The sequence below is a fragment of the Palaemon carinicauda genome, chromosome 18 (genome assembly GCF_036898095.1).
Source record: "Palaemon carinicauda isolate YSFRI2023 chromosome 18, ASM3689809v2, whole genome shotgun sequence".
NCBI lineage: Eukaryota > Metazoa > Arthropoda > Malacostraca > Decapoda > Palaemonidae > Palaemon > Palaemon carinicauda.
Window position 1 is genome coordinate 67964922 of NC_090742.1, and position 27128 is coordinate 67992049.

At 46.2% G+C, this 27128-nt stretch overlaps 1 protein-coding gene across 1 annotated transcript in view; it reads left to right on the forward strand.

Moving 5' to 3' along the window:
- Positions 1 to 46: 46 nt before the first annotated feature.
- Positions 47 to 27128, forward strand: part of E(bx) (nucleosome-remodeling factor subunit NURF301 E(bx)) — a 120752-nt gene continuing 93670 nt past the window's right edge. Inside the window, exon 1 of the mRNA XM_068392490.1 lies at positions 47 to 1902. Coding sequence (XP_068248591.1) covers positions 932 to 1902 — 971 coding nt within the window. The 5' untranslated portion in view covers positions 47 to 931. The remainder of the gene's footprint in view (positions 1903 to 27128) is intronic.

A 27128-nucleotide genomic window follows, 5' to 3' on the forward strand; every position in this document is an offset into this window, starting at 1 on the left:
GTCAAGATTTGTATAAATAAAATTATTTGATCAAGTTTCAAATACTGTAATTTTTTTTGTTTAAATATATTTTTCCAGATTGGAAATTTTCATTAAAATTCCTCTGTTTGTTCAAGGTTTGATTCGCTGTTACCAGATCCTCATGTAATGGGGGTTTTCCTAAACCTTTTGAACTTTTCTGTCACCTTAATTCTCATCATATTGCAATTGGAACTTTATATTAAATATAAGAAGATTTTTCTTTAGATATTACATGTTATCTTTGTTGTTGTTCTTTAATGGAATAATTTGCAAATTGTCATAATAGAAATGTTACCAATGCGCCATGAAACCCTTCACCTGATTGGTCGAAGTCAGTAATGGCGTCTACCCTTATGTACGGTAATATTTATTACGTTCGCCTAGTTTTCCTGTGTCAACTCCAAAGCAAAGTGACCGTGAGAAGGTACACGTAGCATTAGTGAGAAACCGTAATGTATTGTGTGGAATAAAGCTCAGAAATAAATAATAGTGTCGATTGGAGTGATGATGGTGCAGCTACGAAGATACTGACCAATCACCGTCGAGATAAGATGATGGTTGTTTGTGAAGCCATGGCAGACTGCCTGCGTTATATTTCCCGTTGAAACAAAGCTTTACTGCTTCTCTTGTCTTTAATGGTGATTATCGCATCTTCCCAGGGGATCTTAAGTGAATTGTGAGACAAAATCCGTCGAGAAAAGTGACGTCTAAGATGAGAATTGAAAATAAAAGTGAAGAAAGATGAGCCAGGTCACGTGACCCAGGAATGAAAAATGGCGCCTATGGTTTGGATAATTTGAAGAGGATGCGAGAGATGTCAGTCGTGTTGGTTTGTTTGTGTTTACATTGATCTCACCACATCCCTGATGTAATGTACAGGTGCTGATCAACCTGTACAAGTCCCTTCAAAATGTCTGAAAGAAAGAGGAAACGAGGGCGTCCGCGCTCGACTCCCGTTTTAAGCTATTCATCTGAAATGAAGATGAGAAATAGCATAACGAGAGTCATTAAGAAACCGAGATATCTGATGGAACAGGAGGACGAGAGCAACCACAATCACTCTCGTTCCTCTTGCTCTCCATCATCCTCCTCTCGGTCGTCTCAATTTGTAGGGTATGATAAGAGCGGGGCATCTCAAACACACAGCTCGGTGGGAGGGAACAGTAAGGGACGAAACAAGAGGGGCTATAACCCAGACTTTGATGATAAGGACTCAGAGTATCTCTATGGGTCGGACTTCGAGTTGGAGGACGATGCTCTCTCCGATGACAAGGAGGAGCTGTGCGAGTCAGCCAGTGGGAGTGACGTTGAGCTGGGGGATGATGGGGGAGGGGAGGAGGAGGACTATTTGGCCTTTACTGATGGCGAAGCCTCCCTGTCTAGTTTTAGTACGATTAGTGAGTCGCAGGTCAAGTCCTGCTTCAGTTCGCGCCCTCAAACCCCTATTCCCGTGTGGCTGCAGGACCGCGAATACCCGCCTTTAGAGCTGCCTCCTTCGGCTGACGATTTGCTTCTGCCCCGTGCCTATGTCCTGAAAGCTGTCAGTATATACGAAGTGCTGCGTCACTTCAGGACGCTCGTCAGGCTCTCGCCGATGAGGTTCGAAGACTTTTGTGCCGCGTTGATGGTCGAAGAGCAAAGTTCCTTGTTAGCAGAAGTTCACATGGCATTGTTGAAAGCCTTGATTCGTGAGGAAGACTCTCAGCAAACACATTTCGGTCCTCTGGACCAGAAGGACTCCATTAATGTCATCCTATACTTCATTGATACCCTCTCTTGGCCAGAAAGTCTCCGACTCTACCTCCAGAGCGATCGCGAGTTCTTCCCCACAATGAGAATTCTGAATTCCTGTAACTACCCGTACACTTCGTTGGTCAATAGGTACGTGCGTTGGTGTATTTCCAGTTGCTCAACCCTGTGAGAGGGAATGTACAGCCCTTTTTCATGTGAAGTACGACCTAACCTCACCTAGTGTGTCTTGTCTTTGCGTTAATCAGAGTAAAATGAATCTTACGTAGACTACATACATTACTGTATTTTCTCTTTCAGGGTATGTGCAACTCTTTTTCAGTTTTTATTTTGAAAATCTGCATGGTTATGCTATATAGAATATTCCACATTTCAACTAAAGTGACACACACCCACTTATGTCACTTGATAATTTTAATTCTACACCACACTAACCAAGGCTTAAGTTTGTAATCTCACCTACACTATAAATATATGTAAAATCCTCTTGCATCATCATTTACTTTATTATTTTATCCATTTGTCCCTTCATGGAATAGGTTTTATGGAAAATGAGCAGTTATTTTTGTCCAGATTTATTTTATATATTATATATATATATATATATATATATATATATATATATATATATATATATATATATATATATATATATATATATGATATACATTGAAACCAAATTTTGTATCCTTAGCTTTTCATATATGCCCAATCTCTTATTCTCTGCCCACTAGTGTTTTAATTTAAAAATCCTTGTCAATTACTATCCTGACAGACAACCATCTGCAGTTACCTCTTCAGATGCGTATCAAAACTATCTTAGTGTTTTAAAAAAAATATATATGATTCTTTTAAATTTGGGCCAAATATATAAACCATATATTTTTCCTACTGGTTATCTTATCCTTTTATCCATTTCTTACCATGATCGTTGGGTGACATCATTCAGTCAAGAGTTTTCCAACTCTCCATACAAAAACAATTATGGGAAATCCCAGTATGTAATGGGGATTTTTATGTGTGGAAACATCAAAAAAGAATTATTTGTAGCAATAGAAGGGGTCAGAATTAGAAAAAAGATATATATATATATATATATATATATATATATATATATATATATATATATATATATATATATATATATATATATATATATACAAAAATAGGTGCCTTTGTATATCAGTGGCCAGTTCCTCCCACTTGCATAGATTTTCTGTTCCATTTTTCTGCAAAACCTCTACACAAGAACATCGCCTAACCTAACCTACAAGCTGTGTCCTTACCCACTTGGCTTATGTGGAGGTTAATGCCCATCTGCGACCCCCTTTTCACTGCTATACAGCATTCTTAGCCCGCCATCTTCACACATACAAGTGGCGCGATCATACATTTACCTCCAAAAATATATTGTTCATGTTATATACTTGAAATTAAAGTACTGTATCATAATTACCTGTCATTTATATCACGTCATTCAAATGGTCTTTGCACCGACATGGCTCGCTTCGCTCGGAAATAAACATCTTGCTCTGTTCTTGCAAGCAATACAGTACTGTACATATAGTAAATGGAGTAGGTTTTGAATATATTTATATATCAGTACTGTATAGATGAAATTACAAAAAATTTTATAACAGATTGAACTCCTTTTCGGATAATGTCGTTAAGGATAGGCAATCATGTTGGAATTGAAGCAGAGGAGCTGGAGGGCTGTTCTTGAACAACATCCATGAACTCATGATTCGCAAGCCATTAATTGGTTCAGAAAATCAGCTAAAGATTGTGCCATACAGAATATTGAACCTGCCTTAAGCAATTGCAAATGACGCATGCACAGTAACTCATAGTTAGTCTCCAAAAAGAAATTAATGTATGGTACTCAGATTATGAAATGGTGTGCACATTTTTGTCAATGAATACATAAGTTATTATGCCATAGGTGTCATTAGTCATACAATGAAAAGTGCCAAAATAGCCAGCATTTGTCCATATCTTATAGGTAATTCTAGTTTTGCTAGAAATTAAAATATTACCCTTTTTAACCACTATTCTAGCCAAGTTATATTTTAAGACTAAATTTTTACTTTTTCTCCTCTTCATTTGTATCAAATTCACAAATTCTGTCAATGTTTTTTTTTTTTTTCTACTTATGACAATTCCACTCCCCCTTTCATTTCAACTCCTTAATCTTGTACGTACAGGTTTTCCAACGTTTCACTTCTCTTTCATGTGTCTTGTCCTCATGTTTTCATGTTAACTTCTTTCTTTTACTTTAGTACAGGTGGATTATATAACATCCTTTCCTTTTTTTTTGTCAAGAGATACTGTTTTGATATATTCAGTGTAATGTGAGATACCATCTTCACACTGCATTTCGTATCCGCCGTACTCTAATTCCGCAAGAGTGTTATGTGGTCCTTTGACTGGCCTGACAGTACTGCATTGGATCCTTCTCTCTAGTTACAGTTCACTTTCCCTTTTGCCTACACATACACCGAATAGTCTGGCGTATTCTTTACAGATTCTCCTCTGTCCTCATACACCTGACAACACTGAGATTACCAAACAATTCTTCTTCACCCAAGTGGATAACTACTGCACTTGAATTGTCCAGTGGCTACTTTCTTCTTGGTAAGAGTAGAAGAGACTGTTTAGCTATGGTAAGCAGCTCTTCTAGGAGAAGGACACTCCAAAATTAAACCATTGTTCTCTAGTGGTAGGTAGTGCCATAGCCTCTGTACTATGGTCTTCCACTGTCTTGGGTTAGAGTTCTCTTGCTTGAGGGTACACTCGGGCACACTATTCTATCTAGTTTCTCTTCCTCTTGTTTTGTTAAATTTTTCATAGTTTATAACTTTATATAGGAAATATTTAATTAAATGTCATTGTTCTTAAATTATATTATTTTTCTTTGTTTCCTTTCCTCGCTGGGCTATTTTCTCCGTTGGAGCCCCGGGGCTTATAGCATCTTGCTTTTCCAACTAGGGTTGTAGCTTAGCAAGTAATAATAATAATAGGTTATCTGATTTTCAATTACCCTACTTATCGTCAACTCCACACATTTTTTAGGTTTATTTTAGTAGGCTACTTCAATTAAGAACAACAGTTATTACCTACGCCAACAAGTTGGAGAGGAGGTACAGTAATTATTTTTGCAATTGTTTTCTTGTTTGTTTATGTGTGAACAACTTACTGGCCACAATTTCACTCATAGAGTAATGAAACTTGCAAGGATTAACTTGTTGAGACATGGAAGTGATTCAATTTTGAAAATTGTAGGTCAAAGGTAAAGGTCATTTGTGAGTGAATGTCTGCCTGGCTACAATTTTACTCATGGGCTAGTGTAACTTGCAGGGATTAATTGTTTTGTTGAGACATGGAAGTAATTCAATTATGAAACCCCTAGGTCAAAGGTCATGGGTGAGAACTAACCTGCTGTGCTGGAGATCTGCGCTCTACAGAATGCCCTTTTAGTATAAAATAAATTTTGGTTTAATTAGAATTTTAAGGAAAGAGAATATTTAATAGAAGATGATTAATGAAATACCTGTATAAAAGAAAAGTGCATCTAAAAAAAAAAAAAAAAAATAGAAGAAATTATTACAGTCTCTAAGATCCTAGCATTTAGTACAAATATAATATTTATTATTACTTGCCAAGCTACAACCCTTGTTGGAAAAGCAGAATTCTACAAGCCGAAGTGTTCCACCTGTGAAAGCAGCCCAGTGTAGAAAAGGAAAGGAGAAGTAACAAACTAAATTTATATATGAGAAGTAATAAAAAGTTATGAATTATATTACAATCAGTAACAATATTAAATAGATCAGTCATATATAAACTATGAAACAATACTTACATTGTGTTCAACAGAAAATCTTTTGCAAAAATTTTGAAGTTACATTTTTCAATATTAAACTTAGCCGGTGATTATAAAAGCTGCAGCTCTGCTGCCCGACAGAAAAACTCTACGTTCAAAATACGCCAGCGATCGCTATGCAGGTAGGGGGTGTACATCAACAGCGCCATCTGTCGAGCAGGTACTCAGTACTCAATGTAAACACAGAACTCAATTTTCTCTCTGTCGTGCCACCGGCAAGACCTACTAAATTCGCTGTTGCTTACTGGATTGGTTTTCACATATTTGGTGAAGTACACATTTCTAGTTTTGAGCTTTCGCTTTGCAGACGTTATCTTCAATACATCCTTGCATTCTTTTATTGATTTTGGATTATTTGTTGACGACTTTGGATAGATTTTGAATTCCCCTTTGACTACTTCAAAATGGCTGACCCTTCTCAAGTCCCTAAGTTTAGGAAATGTAATGCCAGGGACTGTTCAAGGCGTCTTCCGAAGGCCTCTATCGATCCTCACACCGTTTGTACCAATTGTCGGGATAAGGCCTGTCAATTGGAAGATCGATGTGAGGAATGCGTTGGGCTTTCGGAATTCGATTTCATCGAATTCCAGAAATACACACGTAGGCTAGAGAGAGATAGAGTCAGGAGAAGTTCATCTCGCTCCGTTGATATTTCCTCTCCTCATGCCCCACAACCTATTCCTTCCCCTGTAGTGGTTGCTCCTGATCCCCCTTCTAGCACTCAACAACCTTCGATGGCAGATAAGATGCGTGCCATCCAGGCTCTGGGTGAGAGAGTCGAGTCATTGGCGAGTGACCGTAACCAACTCATGGCAGACGTCAAGGAGTTGAAGTGTAAGAGTGCTGTGGGTAGTGACAAAGTGAGTGGTAGTGTTGTGGAAAGTGTTATAGATAGTGTTGCGCTTGAGGGTTCGTCTGTTCGTGCCTGTCGTCCTCCCAGTCCGGGACCTCTTGCAAGCTCCCAAGCCCAGGGGAGAAGCAATGTCGTACAACCAAAGGGTTCGAGAGGCTTTAATCAGCGAACAGACGTTCCCTCCGTGGTTTCGGGCGTATCTAACCAAGATCGCCCCACCCACACAAAGACGAGAGAGCCCATTTATTCCTCGTCTGCGGAAGAGGTTTCTCGAAAGAAACCATGGACCAAGGTCTCGCGGCCTCCTAAGCGTAAGTCGGTCCCTTCCGCGCAAGTCCAACGGCCCAGTTGTAGTCACTGGGTCAGTTCGGACTCGCTGCAGTCTTCAGATGACTGCACACCTCCTAATAGAGGCAAAGCGGTACCGCATCAGGCAGTAACACCGTCTGTTGCCGCACCTGCTACTGTAGACCCTAAGTGGTCGTGGCTGCAGACCATGCAGACACAGTTAACGTCATTAATGCAGGACTTTCGTTCGGAGAAGGTTGACGCTGCACCAACCTCTAGCCTACAACCACCCATGGTTGTGCGTCCAGTGGACGCTGAGGCTACCTTCTCCCGCACTCCAGCTGTGAGAGTCCCGCCACCCATGCGTTCCAGTGTACCCTGCCAGCCGCATGTTGACGTTCAGCGACGCACGGAACCTTCCGTTGACGTTCGCGAGTTACAACAACAACCTAAGTTTTTTGTTTTGACGCGGTGCGTCAACCTCCGCAACCCAGTGTGGTTACCACTACTCGCCCACAGCAGACTAGATAGTCAGGAGTAGACGTTTTGCGCCCCCGCGCTGCTATGGTTGTTGCCAGTTCACAGACTGGGCAACAGTTCCATGACGTTGCGTCCGGTTCAGTCACGCATGCACCCGTGCTGCCGGACTCAGCTGACCAGCCGATTCCTACTCCTTTGCCGCTTCCTCCTCAGTTTTCAGATGATGGACTCTCTGATGATGACGACGCTGCACACATTGACGACCCGCATACGGACATCGACGAACCCAAGACCACGCAACCCTCCTTGGACTTTAGGAAAGTTCTTGCACTGTTCAGGGAGATGTATCCTGATCAGTTTATATCTGCGGCCCCACGCTCTCCTCCATCTGAGTTCGCTTTAGGCACGCAGTCATCCGCGCCTGCCTTCACGAAGCTCGTCCTCGCCCGCTCATCTAAGAGAGCTTTACGGGTGTTGGGAGAATGGATGTAGTCCAAAAAGCACCTTGGGAAGACAGCATTCACGTTTCCCCCTGCGAGACTCTCTTCCAGATCGAGCGTCTGGTATGCCACGGGAGAAGTTCTCGGCTTGGGAGTTCCTGCCTCTGCCCAGGGCGACTTCTCAAGTCTAGTAGACTCTCCCCGCAGGCTAGCCATGAGACGCTCTAAGATTTGTTGGTCTCCTTCAGACTTAGACCATCTGTTAAAAGGAGTGTTCAGAGCCTTCGAGGTTTTTAACTTTTTGGATTGGTGTTTGGGAGCGTTGAGCAGGAAGACCTCCCCTACTGACAAGGAAACTTCCATGCTCATTATGTCCTGCATGGACAAGGCTATACGTGACGGATCCAGTGAGCTTGCGACTTCGTTCGTTTCCGGGGTCCTCAAGAAACGGGAAAACCTTTGCTCGTTCCTGTCAGCTGGAGTAACACAGTGTCAGAGATCGGAACTTCTTTTTGCTCCTCTCTCAAAGTGCCTCTTCCCAGAGGAATTGATAAAGGAGATTGCTACCTCCTTGATTCAGAAGGACACCCATGACCTGGTTGCGTCCTCTGCCCGCAAAGCCACCCCTTTGCCTACCGTATCTAGACCCAGGATGGACACTCCAGCGTCCAAATTCATTCCGCCCTTTCGTGGCAGAGCCTCCAGCAGAGGAGGTGCTCGTGCCGAAGGGAGACGCGGGAAGATGAAAGGTACCAAGTCCTTTAAAGGGAGAGTCTGACTGCCACCTTCTTCAGACAGCAGTGGGAGCCAGACTCAAGAACTTCTGGCAGATCTGGGAGAAAAGGGGCGGAGATGCACAATCTGTGAAGTTGCTAAGAGATGGGTACAAGATCCCGTTTGTCCGCAAACCCCCTCTAGCAACGTCTCCCATCGATCTCTCTCCCAGGTACAAAGAGGAAGACAAGAGGCTAGCCTTGAAGCAGGAGGTGTCTCTCTTGCTACAAAAGGGAGTGGTAGTCAAAGTCCGGGACCATCAATCCCCGGGCTTCTACAACCGTCTCTTCTTAGTGGTAAAGAAGACAGGAGGGTGGAGACCGGTGCTAGACGTCAGTGCGCTGAATGTCTTTGTCACAAAGCAGACGTTCGCCATGGAGACCACAAAGTCAGTTCTAGCAGCGGTCAGAAAGGAAGACTGGATGGTCTCTTTAGACCTAAGGGACGCATACTTTCAAGTCCCCATCCACCCAGAATCCCAACCTTTGCTGAGATTCGTTTACGACAAGGTTGTCTACCAATTTCGAGCCCTGTGCTTTGGCCTAAGCACGGCTCCTCTTGTTTTACGAGGCTGATGAGGAATATTGCCAAATTCCTGCATTTAGCGGATATCAGAGCCTCCCTCTATTTGGACGACTGGCTTCTAAGAGCGTCTTCCAGTCGTCGCTGTCTGGAGAATCTAAAGTGGACTCTAGATCTGATCAAGGAATTGGGTCTCCTGGTCAATATGGAAAAGTCCCAACTGGTCCCATCCCAAACTATAGTTTACTTAGGGATGGAGATTCACAGTCAAGCTTTTCGGGCTTTTCCGTCGACCCCCAGAACAAGTCAAGCCCAGGTATGCATCCAGAACATGCTAAAGAAGAAACGTTGTTCAGTCAGACAGTGGATGAGTCTGATAGGGACGCTATCATCCCTGGAACAGTTCGTTTCGTTAGGGAGACTACACCTCCGTCCCCTGCAATTTCATCTAGCTGTTTACTGGGAAAAGGACAAGACGCTAGAAGCGGTCTCGATCCCCATTTCCGAGAAGATGAAGTCAACACTGACTTGGTGGAAGGACAGTATCAACCTCAGAGAGGGTCTGCCCCTGGCTGTTCAGACCCCCAACCACATTCTCTTCTCGGACGCATCGGACACGGGCTGGGGTGCGACACTAGACGGTCGGGAATGCTCGGGAACGTGGAACTCGAATCAAAGAGCGTTACACATCAACTGCAAGGAGCTACTGGCAGTTCATCTGGCCTTGAAAAGCTTCAAGTCCCTCCTTCAAGGCAAAGTGGTGGAGGTGAACTTGGACAACACCACGGCCTTGGCGTACATCTCCAAGCAAGGAGGGACCCATTCTATGACGTTGTACGAGATCGCAAGGGACCTCCTCACCTGGTCAAGAGATCTAAACCTCTCTCTAGTAACGAGGTTCATACAAGGCAATATGAATGTCATGGCGGATTGCCTCAGTCGGAAGGGTCAAATCATCCCAACAGAATGGACCCTTCACAAAGATGTGTGCAAGAGACTATGGGCCATATGGGGCCAACCTACCATAGATCTCTTCGCAACTTCAAGGACCAAGAGGCTCCCAATATATTGCTCACCGATCCCGGACCCAGCAGCAGTTCATATAGATGCCTTTCTGCTGGATTGGTCCCATCTAGACCTTTATGCATTCCCCCCGTTCAAGATTGTCAACAAGGTACTGCAGAAGTTCGCCTCTCACGAAGGGACAAGGTTGACGTTGGTTGCTCCCCTCTGGCCCGCGAGAGAATGGTTCACCGAGGTACTTCAATGGCTGGTGGACGTGCCCAGAACTCTTCCTCTAAGAGTGGACCTTCTACGTCAGCCACACGTAAAGAAGGTACACCCAGACCTCCACGCTCTTCGTCTGACTGCCTTCAGACTATCGAAAGACTCGAGAGCTAGAGGCTTTTCGAAGGAGGCAGCCAGGGCGATTGCTAGAGCAAGGAGGACATCCACTCTTAGAGTCTACCAGTCGAAGTGGGAAGTCTTCCGAAACTAGTGCAAGTCGGTATCAGTATCCTCAACCAGTACCTCTGTAACCCAAATAGCTGACTTCCTATTATACCTGAGGAAGCAAAGATCTCTTTCAGCTCCCACGATCAAAGGTTACAGAAGCATGTTGGCAGCAGTCTTCCGTCACAGAGGCTTAGATCTTTCTAACAACAAAGATCTACAGGACCTCCTTAAGTCTTTTGAGACCTCGAAGGAGAGTCGTTTGGCTACACCGGGTTGGAATTTAGACGTGGTACTAAGATTCCTTATGTCAGAAAGGTTCGAGCCACTACAATCAGCCTCCTTTAAAGATCTCACTTTAAAGACTCTTTTCCTCGTTTGCCTAGCAACAGCTAAAAGAGTCAGTGAGATACACGCCTTCAGCAAGAACATCGGATTTTCATCTGAAACGGCTACATGTTCTTTACAGCTTGGTTTTCTAGCCAAAAACGAGCTACCTTCTCGTCCTTGGCCGAAATCGTTCGATATTCCAAGCCTTTCAAATTTGGTTGGAAATGAACTAGAAAGAGTCTTATGCCCTGTTAGAGCTCTTAAGTTCTATTTAAGACGAACTAAACCTTTACGAGGACAGTCAGAAGCTTTATGGTGTGCTATTAAGAAACCTTCTTTACCTATGTCAAAGAATGCAGTTTCCTATTATATCAGACTGTTGATACGAGAAGCTCATTCCCATCTGAATGAGGAAGACCATGCTTTGCTGAAGGTAAGGACACATGAAGTTAGAGCTGTCGCAACTTCAGTGGCCTTTAAACAAAATAGATCTCTGCAGAGTGTAATGGACGCAACCTATTGGAGAAGCAAGTCAGTGTTCGCGTCTTTTTATCTTAAAGATGTCCAGTCTCTTTACGAGAACTGCTACACCCTGGGACCATTCGTAGCAGCGAGTGCAGTAGTGGGTGAGGGCTCAACCACTACATTCCCCTAATTCCATAACCTTTTTAATCTTTCTCTTGAAATGTTTTTTATTGTTGTTTTTGGGTTGTCCGGAAGGCTAAGAAGCCTTTCGCATCCTGGTTGATTTGGCGGGTGGTCAAATTCTTTTCTTGAGAAGCGCCTAGATTAGAGGTTTTGATGAGGTCCTTTAGTATGGGTTGCAACCCTTCATACTTCAGCTCCTAGGAGTCGCTCAGCATCTTAAGAGGATCGCGAGGCTCAGTAAGGAAGACGTACTTAAAAAAGGCAGAGTAATTGTTCAAGTCGACTTCCTTACCAGGTACTTATTTATTTTATGTTTGTTATTTTGAATAACTGCTAAAATGAAATACAAAATACTTAGCTCATAATAATGTAAACAATTAATGCTGGTCTCTACCCACCCCCCTGGGTGTGAATCAGCTTATATAATCACCGGCTAAGTTTAATATTGAAAAATGTTATTTTTATTAATAAAATAAATTTTTGAATATACTTACCCGGTGATTATGTATTAAAGGACCCTCCCTTCCTCCCCAATAGAGACCCAGTGGACCGAGGAGAAAATTGAGTTCTGTGTTTACATTGAGTACTGAGTACCTGCTTGACAGATGGCGCTGTTGATGTACACCCCCTACCTGCATAGCGATCGCTGGCGTATTTTGAACGTAGAGTTTTTCTGTCGGGCAGCAGAGCTGCAGCTTATATAATCACCGGGTAAGTATATTCAAAAATTTATTTTATTAATAAAAATAACATATTTCAGTCACCAGTTTAAGATCATTCCAGAATCTGGTCACAGCTGGGATAAAACTTCTAGAATACTGTAGTATGGAGTCTTATGATGTGGCAAGACTGTTGAATCAACATCATACTTAATACTGTACTACATACAGGATATTACAGCGTGGGAAGATGTGAATGTGAGGAATGGTCAGAAGTATGAAAAATTTTATGCAGCTTAGATATAGAACTGTTATTGTTATTATTACTACTGTACTAGCTATGCTACAACCCTAGTTGGGAAAGCAGGATGCTATAAGTCCAAGGGCTTCATCAGAAGAAAAAGTAACAGAGAAGTAATGAACAATTAAAATATTTTAAAAACAACAATATTAAAATAAATCTCATATAATTTATAAAAAATACAAAACAACAAGATTAAGAGAAATAAGATAGAATAATGTGCCTGAGTGTAACCTCAAGCAAGAGAACTTTGTCCCAAGACTAGAGAACAATGGATTGATTTTGGAGTGTTCATCTAGAAGAGCTGCTTATTACAGCTAAAGAGTCCCTTTTACCCTTACTAAGAGGAAAGTAGCCACTGACCAATTACAGTGCTGTAGTTAACCCCTTCAAAGAAGAATTGTATAATAATCTGAATGAGGACAGGAATTCATGGAAAGAATAGGCCAGACTATCCAGTGTCTGCGTAGGCGAAGAGAAACTGAGCTGTAACGAGAGTGAGGAAACCATTGTAGTACTGTCTGGCCAGTCAAAGGACCCAATAACACGCTAGCTGTAGTATCTCAACATTTGGCTGGTGCTCTGGCCAACTTACTGCCTATAACTAACTGAATAATAGTGCCAGAGATTAATATTTAATAATAATAATAATGTTTATTGGACAAAAAATATTTACATACAAAGATTTACAAAAAGAAAAAAAGACTCGGTCCAAGCCCATGTGGAGCAGAGCTCTTTGGGTAATAATACAACTAAAATAATATCATCAGTTAAGTAAAAATAAAAAATAAATATGGATATAGATATACAAAATGTACGCATACATATACATAATCATATGTATACAAATAGATACATATAAATGAGATTCTTAGCCTAAAAACAAATGGAAATGCATATTTATATGAAAAAGAAGGATGGTATATGAAAGCTAATGGTATATACATTGAAAAAAATTGTAGATAAGCAAAAAACTCAGTAAAAGAATTAGTTTTACAAATAAAAAAATATTCTAAACAATGAAACATACTTGCGTTGTGGTTAGGTAGGCAAGTATAAATATTTATTAATAAAGCTTAATACCCAGATAACAGGAGATTTGTATATGATTTCTTAAAAGATCGAACACTAAGCAATAGACCCTAAGATAAATTAGATGAAGCAGTAGCTGAAAGCCAAAGAAGAGAACAATATGTACTCAAAACAAGGTAGAATGAGAGAATTAAAAGTATTTCTTCATTGTGCAATTTAAGAAGAAAGACAGGATAATAATGGATATTCCATTTATAGTTGTTCATACATCCTTTCAGGTAATATTAGCTTTTTGTTAATTTTGAAGCCCATTGTATTTTTTTATGTACCCAATTTTCTAATACTGTACTGTATTATAATTGAGACTTCCATTACGGTAACTGATATTGCAAGATTGAATTTTGCTGGCTCAGGTAGTAAAGTAGCAATGGGAATACTGCATCTTTTTTTTTATTTAAAATCTTGGTCAGAATGGCATAGATGAGTAGGCAATTAGCCCCTAAGTTTTGTTTATTATTTCCTAATTTTGCATTTTATATGTATTTCCTTAATTATAAAGTTCATTGTGTAACTAAATTATTTCAAGGAATCTAACCAAGCATTCATTCAATGAATGCTCTCGAAAGTGAGAAGTTCTCAAGAAGAAAAATTATAATTGTTCCGTAACCGAAATACAAACCACGCTATTTACAAAGGGTTTACTTTTAGCGCAGCTGAAATGACGAGCCAATAGTTTTTAACGAGGGTTAATTACCCCCGCGCTAGTTAGCGGGGGGTGGGGAAGGGTAGCTTGCTAACCCTCCCCCCTCCACACACCGGTGACTTGCTTCACTTCACTTTTGGCTCGGCGGTGATCAGACGTGTCTGTTCATCGCCTTCGCTGACAGCCTTTAATTTTCTTCTTTTTCTTTACAGCTTGTGTGATTGGTTGGAAGTTGACCTTCAGTTATTTTCTTTTATTTAATATGCGGACATGCCCTGGAGTTGCCGGCCGTCCTTGTGGGACTTTCATGTCGGACGTGAGTACGGATCCTCACACCCTCTGCCCTCAATGTCGGGGCCGACGGTGCGACCAGGATAACATGTGCCGTGAGTGTAGGGAGTGGTCTGCCTCCCAGTGGGAGAGGTTTGGCCGTCGGCGTAAGAAGAAGTCCAAGAGAGACCGTTCTCCTCCGGGGTTAGCCTTGAAGGAGGAAGGTTCTCGGGACTCTTCTTCCGCCGCCCAAACCTCCTCCGAAGCTCCCCCTCGTCCGCCTCCTAAGGAGAGTCGTCCGAGTGGGAGCGCAGGCCCTTGTTCTGTTTCCCTACCTTCGGTGGGGGGAGAGGGCGTCGCCTCCCATAGCGAGGCGGTTCCCCCTCCTCCTCCGGGGGAGGTTATTGATAATAATACTTTATCCAGTGATGATCTGTTGCAGATTTGGTCGTCCCTGGGGCTTAAGGGCTTGCCCTCCAGGGTCGCTCTTATTGACCTTGTCTCGTTGGGGGCCGCTGTTAAACAGTCGCCGGTGGTAGCGGAGGTAGACCCTCTGTCTATTGTCGACGTCGTGGTGACAGAGGCCTCCGACGTGGCTGGGCCTTCCGACGCAGGTGCTGTTGCTGGTGATGGTGCTCTAGGCTCTCCTCCTCCTTCCGTGCATCCTTCGAAGGGGGAAGTGAGTCCTTCGGTCTCGACTGCTGCCCAGCTTCCTTCTGAGGGAAGTGTTTTGAAGGAGACTCCCCTTCGGAGGACCGATGGTCCCGACGATCTCCCCCGAGGCCGCCTCCGCCGTAAGGCTCACCGCCCTCTACGCCACAAGGGCCTCCCTTCCCCTTACAGGGGGACTAAGAGGCGCCTTTTTGGGTCTTCGTCCTCCGGGGGGGGACTCTCCTCGTCAGCCTCAACCGACTACTCCGCCCTCCTTGAACCTCTCTGCGGACCGCTCTCCATCTCCTGCCGGATCTTCGCCTTCTGGAGAACTCGTCACCCGACGGGCAACGGTCCCTTCGGGGCTAAGGGATTCTTCCCTTACGCGAGCAGGGCCAGCGCACAAGCGCTCTCCTGCTCGCCAGCGATCTCCTGCTCGTCGACGATCTCCTGCTCGCCAAGACTCTCCTGCTCGCCGACGCTCACCTGCTCGTCGGCTCTCTCCTGAGGTTCGCCCCCCTCGCCAGCGCTCTCCTGCTCGTCAGCTCTCTTCCGAGCGTCAGCGCTCATTTGAGGACCATCGCCCTGCGGTCTCTGACCACCCTTTAGTTCCTGCTGAACTCCCTGCTCACCATCGTGTGTCAGAAACACATGTTCGCCAACGCGCCAGCGATCTTCCCGTTCCTGCTCGTGAACCTATCCTCTCACAGGACACGCGTCGACCTTCTGCTTGCCAGCGATCACCAGCTCGCCAGCGATCACCAGCTCGCCAGCGATCACCAGTTCGCCAGCGATCACCTTCACATGCTGCCCGCCATCGCACGAACCTGCATGATCGCCCGCTTACGCATGCTGCTCCTCATCGCAATACCCTGAACGATCGCCCTCCTGCGGATGCTGATCACCATCGCACAACCCTGCACGATCGCCCGCTTACGCATGCTGCTCGCCATCGCACAACCCTGCACGATCGCCCGCTTTCGCATGCTGCTCCTCATCGCAATACCCTGAACGATCGCCCTCCTGCGGATGCTGATTACCATCGCACCCTTTCACGCGATCATTCACCTGCGCATGCTGCTCGCCATCGCACAACCCTGCACGATCGCCCGCTTACGCATGCTGCTCCTCATCGCACAACCCTGAACGATCGCCTTCCTGCGGATGCTGATCACCATCGCACCCTTTCACGCGATCATTCACCTACGCATGCTGCTCGCCATCGCACGACCCTGAACGATCGCCCGCTTACGCATGCTGCTCCTCATCGCTCAACCCTGAACGACCGCCCTCTTGCGCGCAATCATTCACCTTCACATGCTGCTCGCCATCGCTTACCATCACGTGATCATTATCGCCAGCGATCTTCTTCACCTACGCGGCAGCACGATCCCTCGCCGTCGCGCCATCGCTTGCGTTCGTCGCCTCGGACACGTGTTCCTTTACCTGCCCACCCTCACGCCCACTCGCCTGCGCGCCCGCGTGATCGCTCGCCCGCGCGATCGCTCGCCTGCGCGCCCGCGCGACCGCTCGCCTGCGCGCCCGCGCGACCGCTCGCCTGTACGCCCGCGCGATCACCCGCGCAACCATTCGCCTTTGCGCGACCGTTCACCCTCGCGCGACCATAGTTCGCGGCGAATTCCACAGCCGGTGGTAGCAGCAGGGACGCGTGCTCCTAGACGGCACTCGGGATCACCTCCATCCAAGCACAGGTTGGTATTGCAGGACGAGGACAGGTCATTACAGCATTCTTCCCCACCTTCTTTTCAGGCAGGTACCGTCGTGTCCACTCCAAAGGATCGCCCGATCCCTTTCACCTTAGCGAGGATTTCGGACTCTGTGTCCTTTGAGCAGCAGACTTGGTTTGGTCCGCTGGCACGGGCGTTAGTGAGGGTTATGAAACCAGCACTCGCCGGCCAGGGTAACAAACCAGCGGCTGTCTCTCCTTCGCTGAAGAGAAAGAGAGGAGTGGACTTCGTGGTGACTTCCCCCAGGGCGAAGTTGGTTCCCAAGAGGTCGGTCTCGAGGGTCCCCTCTCCTGCACGAGTACTCTCTCCTTCTCCCGTGGACGAGGCCTTTCCGTCCTCAGGTGAGTCCAGTGGACCGGTAGTCTTCCCCCCGGCACCAGGGGGGGAGACTTCGCTTCAGGCAGGAGAATTGTCTCGTGAGGAAGGGGCCCCTCGAACCTCGTTGTTGGGATCCTGTATCCCTCCTAGGAGGGAGCCCAAGGATTCCAAGACCATCCCTAAATCCTCTGCAAGGATTCGACAGGAACCCATGACTACCCAGGGGAATGTCCACGTATCACCCCAGGAAGAGATTCCTGGGGCAGGAGACTTAGCTGCCAGCCCACAGGGAGGAGAACAGCAAGAGTCCGAACATGCCTTCTGGCAGGTCCTAAGCCTGATAAGGCAACTTAACAGTCTTACGGATCCAGTCATCCCCCCCCGTGAAGGCAAAGACACAATTCTGGATGAAGTGTTCGACGTTCGGAAGGCCCCTAAGACCAGTGCAGCTCTGCCCTGGTCTCGGGGGCTGAAGAGTGCCAGAGCTAGGGCCAATGCTCAGCTCGCACTTCTTGCCTCCTCCAGTCGTTCCACTGCCGGGAACAAACTCATCCCTCCTCCTCGCCTTCAGCAGAGGAGGTATTTCGAGATCCTGGGTGAGCACAACCTCGCTCTTCCGCTCCATCACTCTGTGGAGGAGCTGGCGAAGGGAGTTCCCTTGGAGAAACTCTCTGCCCGGCAGGTGTCGTTCTCGGCGGCAGAGATCCTTAACCACAAGAAGGTCGCTAAGTGTGCCATGCAGGCCACTTCGTGGCTGGACTTCTGGTTAGGATCTCTGGGCATCCTATTGCGATCTGAGGACTTGTCCAAGGAGACCAATAGGAAGGCCCTAGAGACCTTCTTGCTCTCGGGCACCCGCTCCATCGAGTTCTTGGCGCACCAGGTTACCACCCTGTGGGCCAACTCGGTGTTGAAGCGTCGCGATGCTGTGTCCGAGAGATTCCATCCGAAGGTCCCCGCCGTAGATGTGTGTAGGCTCCGACATGCCTCCCTCCTGGGGGAGAGCCTGTTTGAGCCTCAAGACTTGGAGCGAACGGCTGAGAGGTGGAGGAAATCCAGCACGGACTCCCTCCTCCACAGGGCCCTTACAACTCGGCCCTATAAGCCTCCAGCCCCGCCACAACAGCAGCAACAGCCTCGTAAGGCTCCAAAACAGGCACCGGCAGCTAAGAAAGTGGTGTCTAAGCCCCAGCCCTTTCCAGCCAAGGTCAAGAGGGGTGGTAAGTCCTCCAGGGGAGGCAAGACTTCTAGGGGTGGCGGCCGCGGCCGCAAGCCCTAGGGATGGCAGTCCCCCTGCGTGTCCACCTGTGGGGGGATGCCTTCAGCGTTGCGTCCGCAGGTGGCAACATCTCGGGGCCGATGCTTGGACGATCTCGGTGATCGGCCAAGGTTATCGCGTCCCGTTCACGTCATCTCAACCTCCCCTGACAGCGAATCCAGTGTCGTTGAGCTCCTATGCCATGGGATCGGCAAAGGGGCTGGCCCTTCAGGCCGAAGTCAAGACCATGTTCGAGAAGGGTGCTCTCCAGGAGGTCGTGGACGGCTCTCCAGGCTTCTTCAGTCGACTCTTTCTTGTAAAGAAGGCTACTGGAGACTGGAGACCCGTCATCGATCTCTCGGCTCTGAACAGGTTTGTCAAACAAACCCGGTTCAGCATGGAGACAGCAGACACAGTCAGACTTGCGGTGAGACCACAAGACTTCATGTGTACACTGGATCTAAAGGACGCATACTTCCAGATCCCAATCCATCCGTCTTCCAGGAAGTACCTGAGATTCTGCCTAGACAACAAGATCTACCAGTTCAAGGTGCTGTGTTTCGGTCTCTCCACAGCTCCTCAGGTGTTCACCAGAGTGTTCACCCTGATTTCGACTTGGGCGCACAGGAACGGCATTCGTCTCCTTCGTTACCTAGACGATTGGCTGATCCTAGCAGACTCGGAGTCGACCCTTCTTCGACACCGAGACAGGCTTCTAGATCTTTGCCAGGATCTGGGGATCGTGGTAAACCTCGAGAAGTCCTTTCTGCAGCCGTCCCAGCGACTGGTTTATCTAGGCATGCTAATAGACACCAATCTCCACAAAGCCTTTCCATCAGACGACCGGATAGCAAGGCTGAGGAGGGTGGCGGAACCTTTCCTCAGGCGAAAAGAACTCCCCGCCCAATCGTGGTTGCGTCTCTTGGGCCACCTATCCTCCCTGGCCCGTCTGGTTCCAAACAGCCGCCTCAGGATGAGATCCCTTCAATGGCGGCTCAAGTCCCGGTGGAATCAAGGATCCGATTCCCCGGACACTCTGATCCCAATGGGGTCTCTGGAACAGACGGACTTGCGGTGGTGGCTGGCCGACGAGAACCTGCGAAAGGGAGTGAGTCTTCTCGTCCTTCCCCCGGAATTGACTCTGTTTTCGGACGCGTCAAAAGAAGGGTGGGGGGCGCACGTTCTGAACCAGAGGGCCTCAGGCCTTTGGTCAGAATCAGAAAAGTGCCTACACATCAACCTGCTAGAATTGAAGGCCGTCTTTCTGGCCCTTCAACAGTTCCAACGGTTCCTGGCGGGTCACTCCGTGGTGGTGATGAGCGACAACACCACGGTAGTGGCTTATATCAACAAGCAGGGAGGCACTTTTTCACAACAGCTATCCCATCTTGCAGTAGAGACTCTGAGGTGGACCGAAACCCACTCGATAACACTATCAGCTCGCTTCATTCCTGGCAAGAGGAATGTGCTCGCCGACAGTCTGAGCAGGGCTTCGCAGATAGTGAGTACCGAGTGGTCTTTGGATCCTCAGATAGCCAACAAAGTCCTGACTTTGTGGGGTTCCCCGACGGTGGATTTGTTCGCGACAGCCTTGAACTTCAAGCTGCCCCTGTACTGCTCACCAGTCCCGGACCCCAAGGCACTCTGGCAAGATGCTTTCCAGCAACGGTGGGACAACATCGACGTGTACGCCTTCCCACCATTCTGTCTGATGAGAAGGGTGCTCAACAGGACCAGACTATCGGTCAACTGTTCCATGACTCTAGTAGCTCCGCTATGGCATCACGCGGAATGGTTTCCGGACCTTCTGCAACTCCTGACGGAACTCCCAAGGGAGCTTCCTCCACGACACGAGCTTCTCAGACAACCCCACTCCGGTGTCCCTCACAGGGCCGTAGCCTCGCTTCGGCTTCACGCCTGGAGACTATCCAGCGTCTCCTCGCGGAGAGAGGCTTTTCGCAACAGGTTGCGGAGAGAATGTCTCGGCACCTGCGAAGGTCCTCTGAGGGAGTCTACCAAGCGAAGTGGAGAGTCTTTTGTGGTTGGTGTCGTGGAAGGGGTATCTCTCCACTCGATGCCACTATTCCAGCAATAGCGGACTTCCTTGTGTATCTGCGAGAAGAAATGCGCCTTTCTGTCTCGGCAGTGAAAGGCTATCGCTCAGCCTTAAGGTTGGCCTTCAGATTGAAGGGCGTGGATATTTCTTCATCGCTAGAACTCTCTTTACTCATACGTAGCTATGAGCTTACCTGCCCCCAGTCGGAAGTGAGACCCCCTCCTTGGAACGTGGTTCGAGTTCTCAGGTCTCTCAAGAGACCTCCCTTCGAGCCATTACGCCAGGCCTCCGATCGCCACCTGTCTTGGAAGACGGCTTTCCTACTCGCCTTGGCCTCGGCCAAGCGAGTTAGTGAACTTCATGGTCTCTCGTACGACATCGCCCATTCAAGGGGATGGGGGGAGGTAACGTTCAGGTTCGTCCCTGAGTTTGTGGCCAAGACTCAGAATCCTGGAGTGCCGGATCCTCGGTTCGACTCTTTCAGGATCGCGAGTCTCCGTTCTGTAACAAACGACCCAGACCAGCTGCTACTATGCCCAGTGAGGTGTCTGAGGTACTACTTGAAGAGAACGGCTGCAGTCCGTCCTCATGTGCGAGCTTTGTTTGTGAGCACAGGCAGGACAAAGAGGAGGGTCACAAGGAACACCATCTCTGCTTGGATTCGAAGGGTTATCCACCATGCCCTGAATCCTGACCCTCCTCCGTCACGTCGCCCTCGGGCCCACGATGTCAGGGGTATTGCTACATCCCTGGCCTTCAAGAGAAACTTCTCTGTGACGCAGGTACTTCAAGCGGGGGTCTGGAAGCGTCAAACGACCTTCACAGCCCACTACCTGCAAGACGTGACCCACAGGAGCCTCGATACGTTCTCTATCGGCCCTGTGGTGGCTGCACAACAGCTGGTCTAACCTCAGGCTCCTTTTTGGACAAGTAGCAGTAGGTTGAGGGCGTTGTTACCCGGTCTTAGTCTGTGTGAATGAAAGAGTATGTCTGACCCTTACTTCTTTCTTCATTCTCCCCTCTCTTGGGGAAGCAGCATCCTGGTCCTCGCATAGCTGACCTCGACCTCTGCAGGTAACCCATGCTTCTTTGTGCTCCTAGTATTAAGCTTAATACTGTTGCGTCTCCCATACCCTGACGAGGTGGTATGGGGAACGTCCTATCCTAGAATTCCTATCTGAAGGTCTCAAGGTCAACTTCATAGGACGAGTCACACTCTCCTCCTCACACTACTTATGTAGGCCACTCGTTCCTAGCGATGCTAGGAACCTGTGAGGTACAGGGGCTCCCTCTCTCTAGTGCTGCTCACTAAGGGATCGAGCCCCCGGGCAAGCCGAAGTCAGTAAGGCTGGGGACTTTCCACCCTTCCTAAGGGGTAAGTCACCCTTTGTAAATAGCGTGGTTTGTATTTCGGTTACGGAACAAATGACAAATTCGAAGATAATTTGTATTTTTCCTAACCATACAAACCTTAGCTATTTACACATATGTGCCCGCCATCCCTGACCCCCAAGTCAAGTCCTACCTCTAAGTGAAGTGAAGCAAGTCACCGGTGTGTGGAGGGGGGAGGGGTAGCAAGCTACCCTTCCCCACCCCCCGCTAACTAGCGCGGGGGTAATTAACCCTCGTTAAAAACTATTGGCTCGTCATTTCAGCTGCGCTAAAAGTAAACCCTTTGTAAATAGCTAAGGTTTGTATGGTTAGGAAAAATACAAATTATCTTCGAATTTGTCATATGAGAGAGTTAGCCTTAGATAGCCCTTATTCCCCCATGACATCAACAGATGGTAACACCATCCTGGACACCTCACAAATGTTCTCCTCTCACATCGTGCAACCGAAGATATTCAGTCATCAGCCTTCAAATATTGGAATTTAGTGCTTTCTGTTTTTGCATATAAAGTTCTTCATATTGTCATTTCCTGGTATGTTTGTTTTGCAATTCTTCTAGAATACAATATCGTGAGCTATAACACGGCTTATCAGTTTAACGCTAGCATTGATCCACATTTCATGTTCAAGATATGGTGATGAGTGTGACAGTTTTGTTGGGTCTCATGTTATATTATCTGCAAGACAAGCTTATGATTGAGAGAAATTGACACTAAGCATACAGTAGGGGAAAGTATTCAACTAATTCTGGCCCCACCAGTGTTTTCTAATGATCAAGAATTCATTTTTTGACCCAGTCCCTCTGTCCAGCAATCTCTCTTCCCTCCCCATTTGTTTGTAGGCCATACTTACTATATAGATAATGTACTGCATCTTTAGATCTTGTTCATTTTATGTGATAAGTATGTTTGAACTTATGAAAGCTTTTATGCTCCCAATTGTATCTGTCAGTTTCCATCAGCTGACCGAGAAGTGGAATCTGCTATTCATTTACCTCTTGTAGGCTCGATACTTTCCTGGCTTGATGTGAGCACTTTCACCATCTCTCTATGCTCGAGCTACTTGTTTCCCCTTAAAGAGATGTCATTATACTTCATTTGGAGATTTTTTTTTTTTTTTTCAAAACCTGTTTCAGTTGAGAAAAAATACAGTGCAGTCTTGTTGTAAAGGTTTCACCTCTTGCACACCTTTGGGATGGCAGGATACTCCACTAGCCTAATTCCATTCCTTAACCCTGTGCTCTTCTATATCAGGTGTTCCCATTGTGCTTGCATCTTACTTCTGATGCTCCCTCTGCCTCTTCGTTAAGCATTCCTTATATGTCTGACGTTGATTATATGTATTAAATTCTTCCTCCTCCCTCTGGTATTCTTTTGGCTCTGCTTTTTCCACTTATTGCTTTCTTGAATTTGACTTCCACCTCTTAATGTAGTAATCCATACAAATGAACGATAAATTTGCTATCCCATGAGCTCTTACCATTACCTCACCCACAAAGCATGAAGAATTGTTGACTAATGCATTTCATAACATCTTTTAGGCTGGTTTTTCTTCAGCATTTATGATTGCAGATGGTCAAGAGACAGATGTGGAGTCTGGTTCTCCTTTTCTTTCTTTTTTGAATCAAATAACAGAGTTGTTTCATAACTGGAATACAAACCAACGCTATTTATTAGGGTACTGTATTACTTCGGCAAAGCTAAAAGGACGAGCTATTAGAATTTAGCAAGGAATAACTACCCATGCCGATAGTGAGGGGGGGGGTAGCTAGCTACCCCTCTCTCTCACACCTGTGGTTGTGCTTCACTTTACTTTTGGCAGTTCCGAGGGAGAGCGGTTGTTGCTGCTCTTCTTCCTTGCCTATTTTTGGACTGCCATTGATTTCTCTTTTTAACTTTTTTTCTTCTATATACAGTACTGTATATGAAAACATTCGTAATATTTTTATATATTTTAAGCTTTCTTTACAGTGAATGCTGCAGTTTGTGTGGCAGTGTTAGTACGGCAGGTTCTCAAGGACGGAGAACCTTCCCCTCCGACCTTTCATCCTTGGACATCGGTCATCCCGTTCACGGATGGCCTTCCGTGTATCTTGGCCGCCGTCACAAGGAAATCGTCATCCTTTAGGTACTCCTTTGTTCTTCTGTTATCTTCGCCTTCCCTTAGCGTGTTCTCAGTAGGAATCTGCTGGGGAAAGAAGAGCGGCCCTTTCAAAGATTGACTTCGGTCTTGCTCTTTCTCAAGATCAACGTCACTCACTTTACGTGGGCGGCGGGAACACCTTTCTCGTTTGCGGGGTAGGTTGCTCTTCCAAATGGTTTTCTTCATTAAATGGAATTATAACTCTTTGAAATTTAACTTTTCAGCTTCGTCTTTTCTTGTAGTTATTTTTCTCAGCTGGATTAATTAACTGTTATCCTTGTAAAAGTTTTACAGTTTTTTACGCTGCCGCTCTCCTTCTCCCGTCAATGTCGGCTGGGAAGGGAGTGCGCAGTCCTTAATCAGTTCTCTTGGTGGTTACCTTAACCTTCCGAAGATAAGGTGCTCCTCCTGAGGGGGTTCTTTGTTACATAATTTATTGTGGAATCTGCTGTCACTTTACTGTTCTCCTGTGCCTGTGGCAGCTCCTGATCAGCACACTAACCTCGAGGAACTAGCTCCGGCTACGTTTTCTCAGGTAATGCTCGATGCAGACCTTCAGCTTGAACAAGGCTTGTAGATGGGAAACAAAGAGTGCTGCCCGGAGGTCCGCCTCATGGTGTTGGACTACTTTCCTTTCCTAGGGAGAGTTATCCTCTCCAGGTATTGGGTTGTCCTCCCTTCTGAGGCAGAACTTTCCTCCATCTTCTGCATCTCCGATTGCTGATGCTGTTTCTTCGCCAAAGACTTCGCTCCCCCCCCTCCCCCCCATGCTGAGTCTACTCTCCTGTCGGGGGCAAAGCAAAATCTGAGGAAAGTCTTTTGTTCGCGAGAGGCCACTCATAGAGACTCCTCTTCGGAGGCCTGCTGCTGCTGATCAGCTTGCTGATCCTCCTGCCCCTTCTGAGGTACGTCACCGTGGTTGTTGACCACACCGTACTCCTCGCCGCCTCGCCTTAGAGGTGCTTCTTCGCCTTTGGCAAAAAGACGCCTCTTCGGCTCTTCAGCAGGGGATGTTTGGCCTTCCAAAGGGCACATCCCTTCTCAAGATCATCATTCAGCTGTTCGCCAACCATCTGCTCGTCGAACTCCTAAGCGATCAACTGCTCGTCAGGCTCCTGCTCATCTACCTGCAGCTCACCAATCCCCAGCTCGATTGCCAGCTCATCTTTCTCCGATCGTCGACCTCCAGTCTCGCCGATCCCTGATCTTCAGCTCATCTTTCTCCGATCGTCAGCTTGCTGATCACTAACTCGCTGATTGCTAGCTCATCTTTCTCCAATCGTCAACCTCCAGTCTTGCTGATCGCTGATCTCCAGGTCACCGATAGCCAATTGTCAGCTTGCTGATCGCTAGCTCACTGATTGCTAGCTCACTGATTGCTGGGTCGCCGATCGCTGAGCATTAGCTCACCATTCACTAGTTTGGCAATCTCCAATCGCTAGCTTGCTGATCGCCAACTCTCCGATCGTCGAACCTTACTCTAATCATTCGTTTGTTGATCGCTGTAGTGGTTTGTGGACTGTGGCCAGAGGTAGCACCCGAACTGCCTAGTGTCCGAATGCCGACCACAACCCCAACGTTCACTACACAACAAATATACAATGGTGGAATACCCAAAAACCTAAGTAACAGGTCAGGAGAACGGAACATGGGGCACCACCCCTTGATTTATACTGGGCAAGGGACCCAGCTAGAATCTTACTTCCTTCTTATCTTCCTTTGCCTTGGCCTTTCTGAATAAACGTGTAAGATGATCGTTGATTCATTTCTGAGAAGTTAGCAGCGTTAATAGATATATCTCTATATTCTTTAGGTAAGATGGTTTTAAACTTAGGAAAAAAATATCAGAACATTAGGTGAAAGGGAAAGAATTTTTTTTTAATGCTGACAACAAGACAGTGTGGGAGGAAAAAATTATGATAAATGGTTTATTAGAAAGATTAAAAAAACAGTGGCTGAGAAAGGAACATCATGGTGTAAGGAACTGGAATAAATTTCAGTCTTCATAAAAACAAAAAAATATTTATTTGTAAATGAAACAAAATAAGCTGTTAGGAAGACATTAACATTGTTTTGTCAATTCAAATAATCAATTAAAGGCAAAATTAGCATCCCTTTACACTCCAGCCTCAAGATAAGATGAACAAAAGAAATGACCACTTCAGAATAGTCTTACTGCATATTGTACAAGCAAGAGAAAAATACTAAGTTACATGCAAGATATACCACTGCATAGTTACAAAACGGAACTTTAAAATCCTACAAGATCATGACTACAGAACCTGAGGATTTGAAAGACTTAGAAATATTAGGATTCTCAACATAGTCAGCCTCCAAAACAAAAGAAACATTACTACAGAACTAAGCTTAAAGGTGAACCCCGCAACACTATGGTTTTTTGACATCTGTAATGACCAGTAATAAACTTGAACACTTAGTATCTAATGAACCATCTATAAAGAACATATAACTGTGAAAAATACTGTACTGCAATAATTTTCCCTCAAAGCAACACTGTCTGCATCAATATTCTGTCCACCACTAAGCTGCAAAGTTACCTAAATAATTCTTAACCGCGGAACAGTATGGCCGCATACGACGCTGTGCAGGTCTCTGTAGGCCTACAACAGCAATGTCCAGGAAATCTCCAATTGCAAACCTGCACTGTGACAAGATTCCCTTGTCACCAAAAACCTTCTGTCAACAACAGCAGAGCCCAAGTCTCTCATTCTCGGAAGGGGCCCTGATAACTCTAGAACCGCTCAGACCAAACTCGAACACAGTCACTCTCCTCCTAACATCTGAATTCACTTCTTGGGCCTATGACCAGATATGCCACTTCAATCCCGCAAACCATTAATGTTTATGACACCCTTTAAAATTTTTTTTCTAAAATCTAGGTAGGTCACTGGTCACTTTCAGTAAGCACTGACGTCAATTACAAGTTTGGGAAGTGACTCGTGTAGCAGGGCAGAAATATTTACAATACCAGTTTTTTCTTATCAAGCTGATAAGCCACATAAACAGGTGCAGGATAATGCAGTACCCTTCCAATTATTTTACTTGTGCCATGGCTTGACTCACATTCTAGTTGCCTCTCCAAACCCTACAGGGAGTAGGGCGTGCTGCAAAAAGGAATTTCGTCAGACAAATGTTAGGAC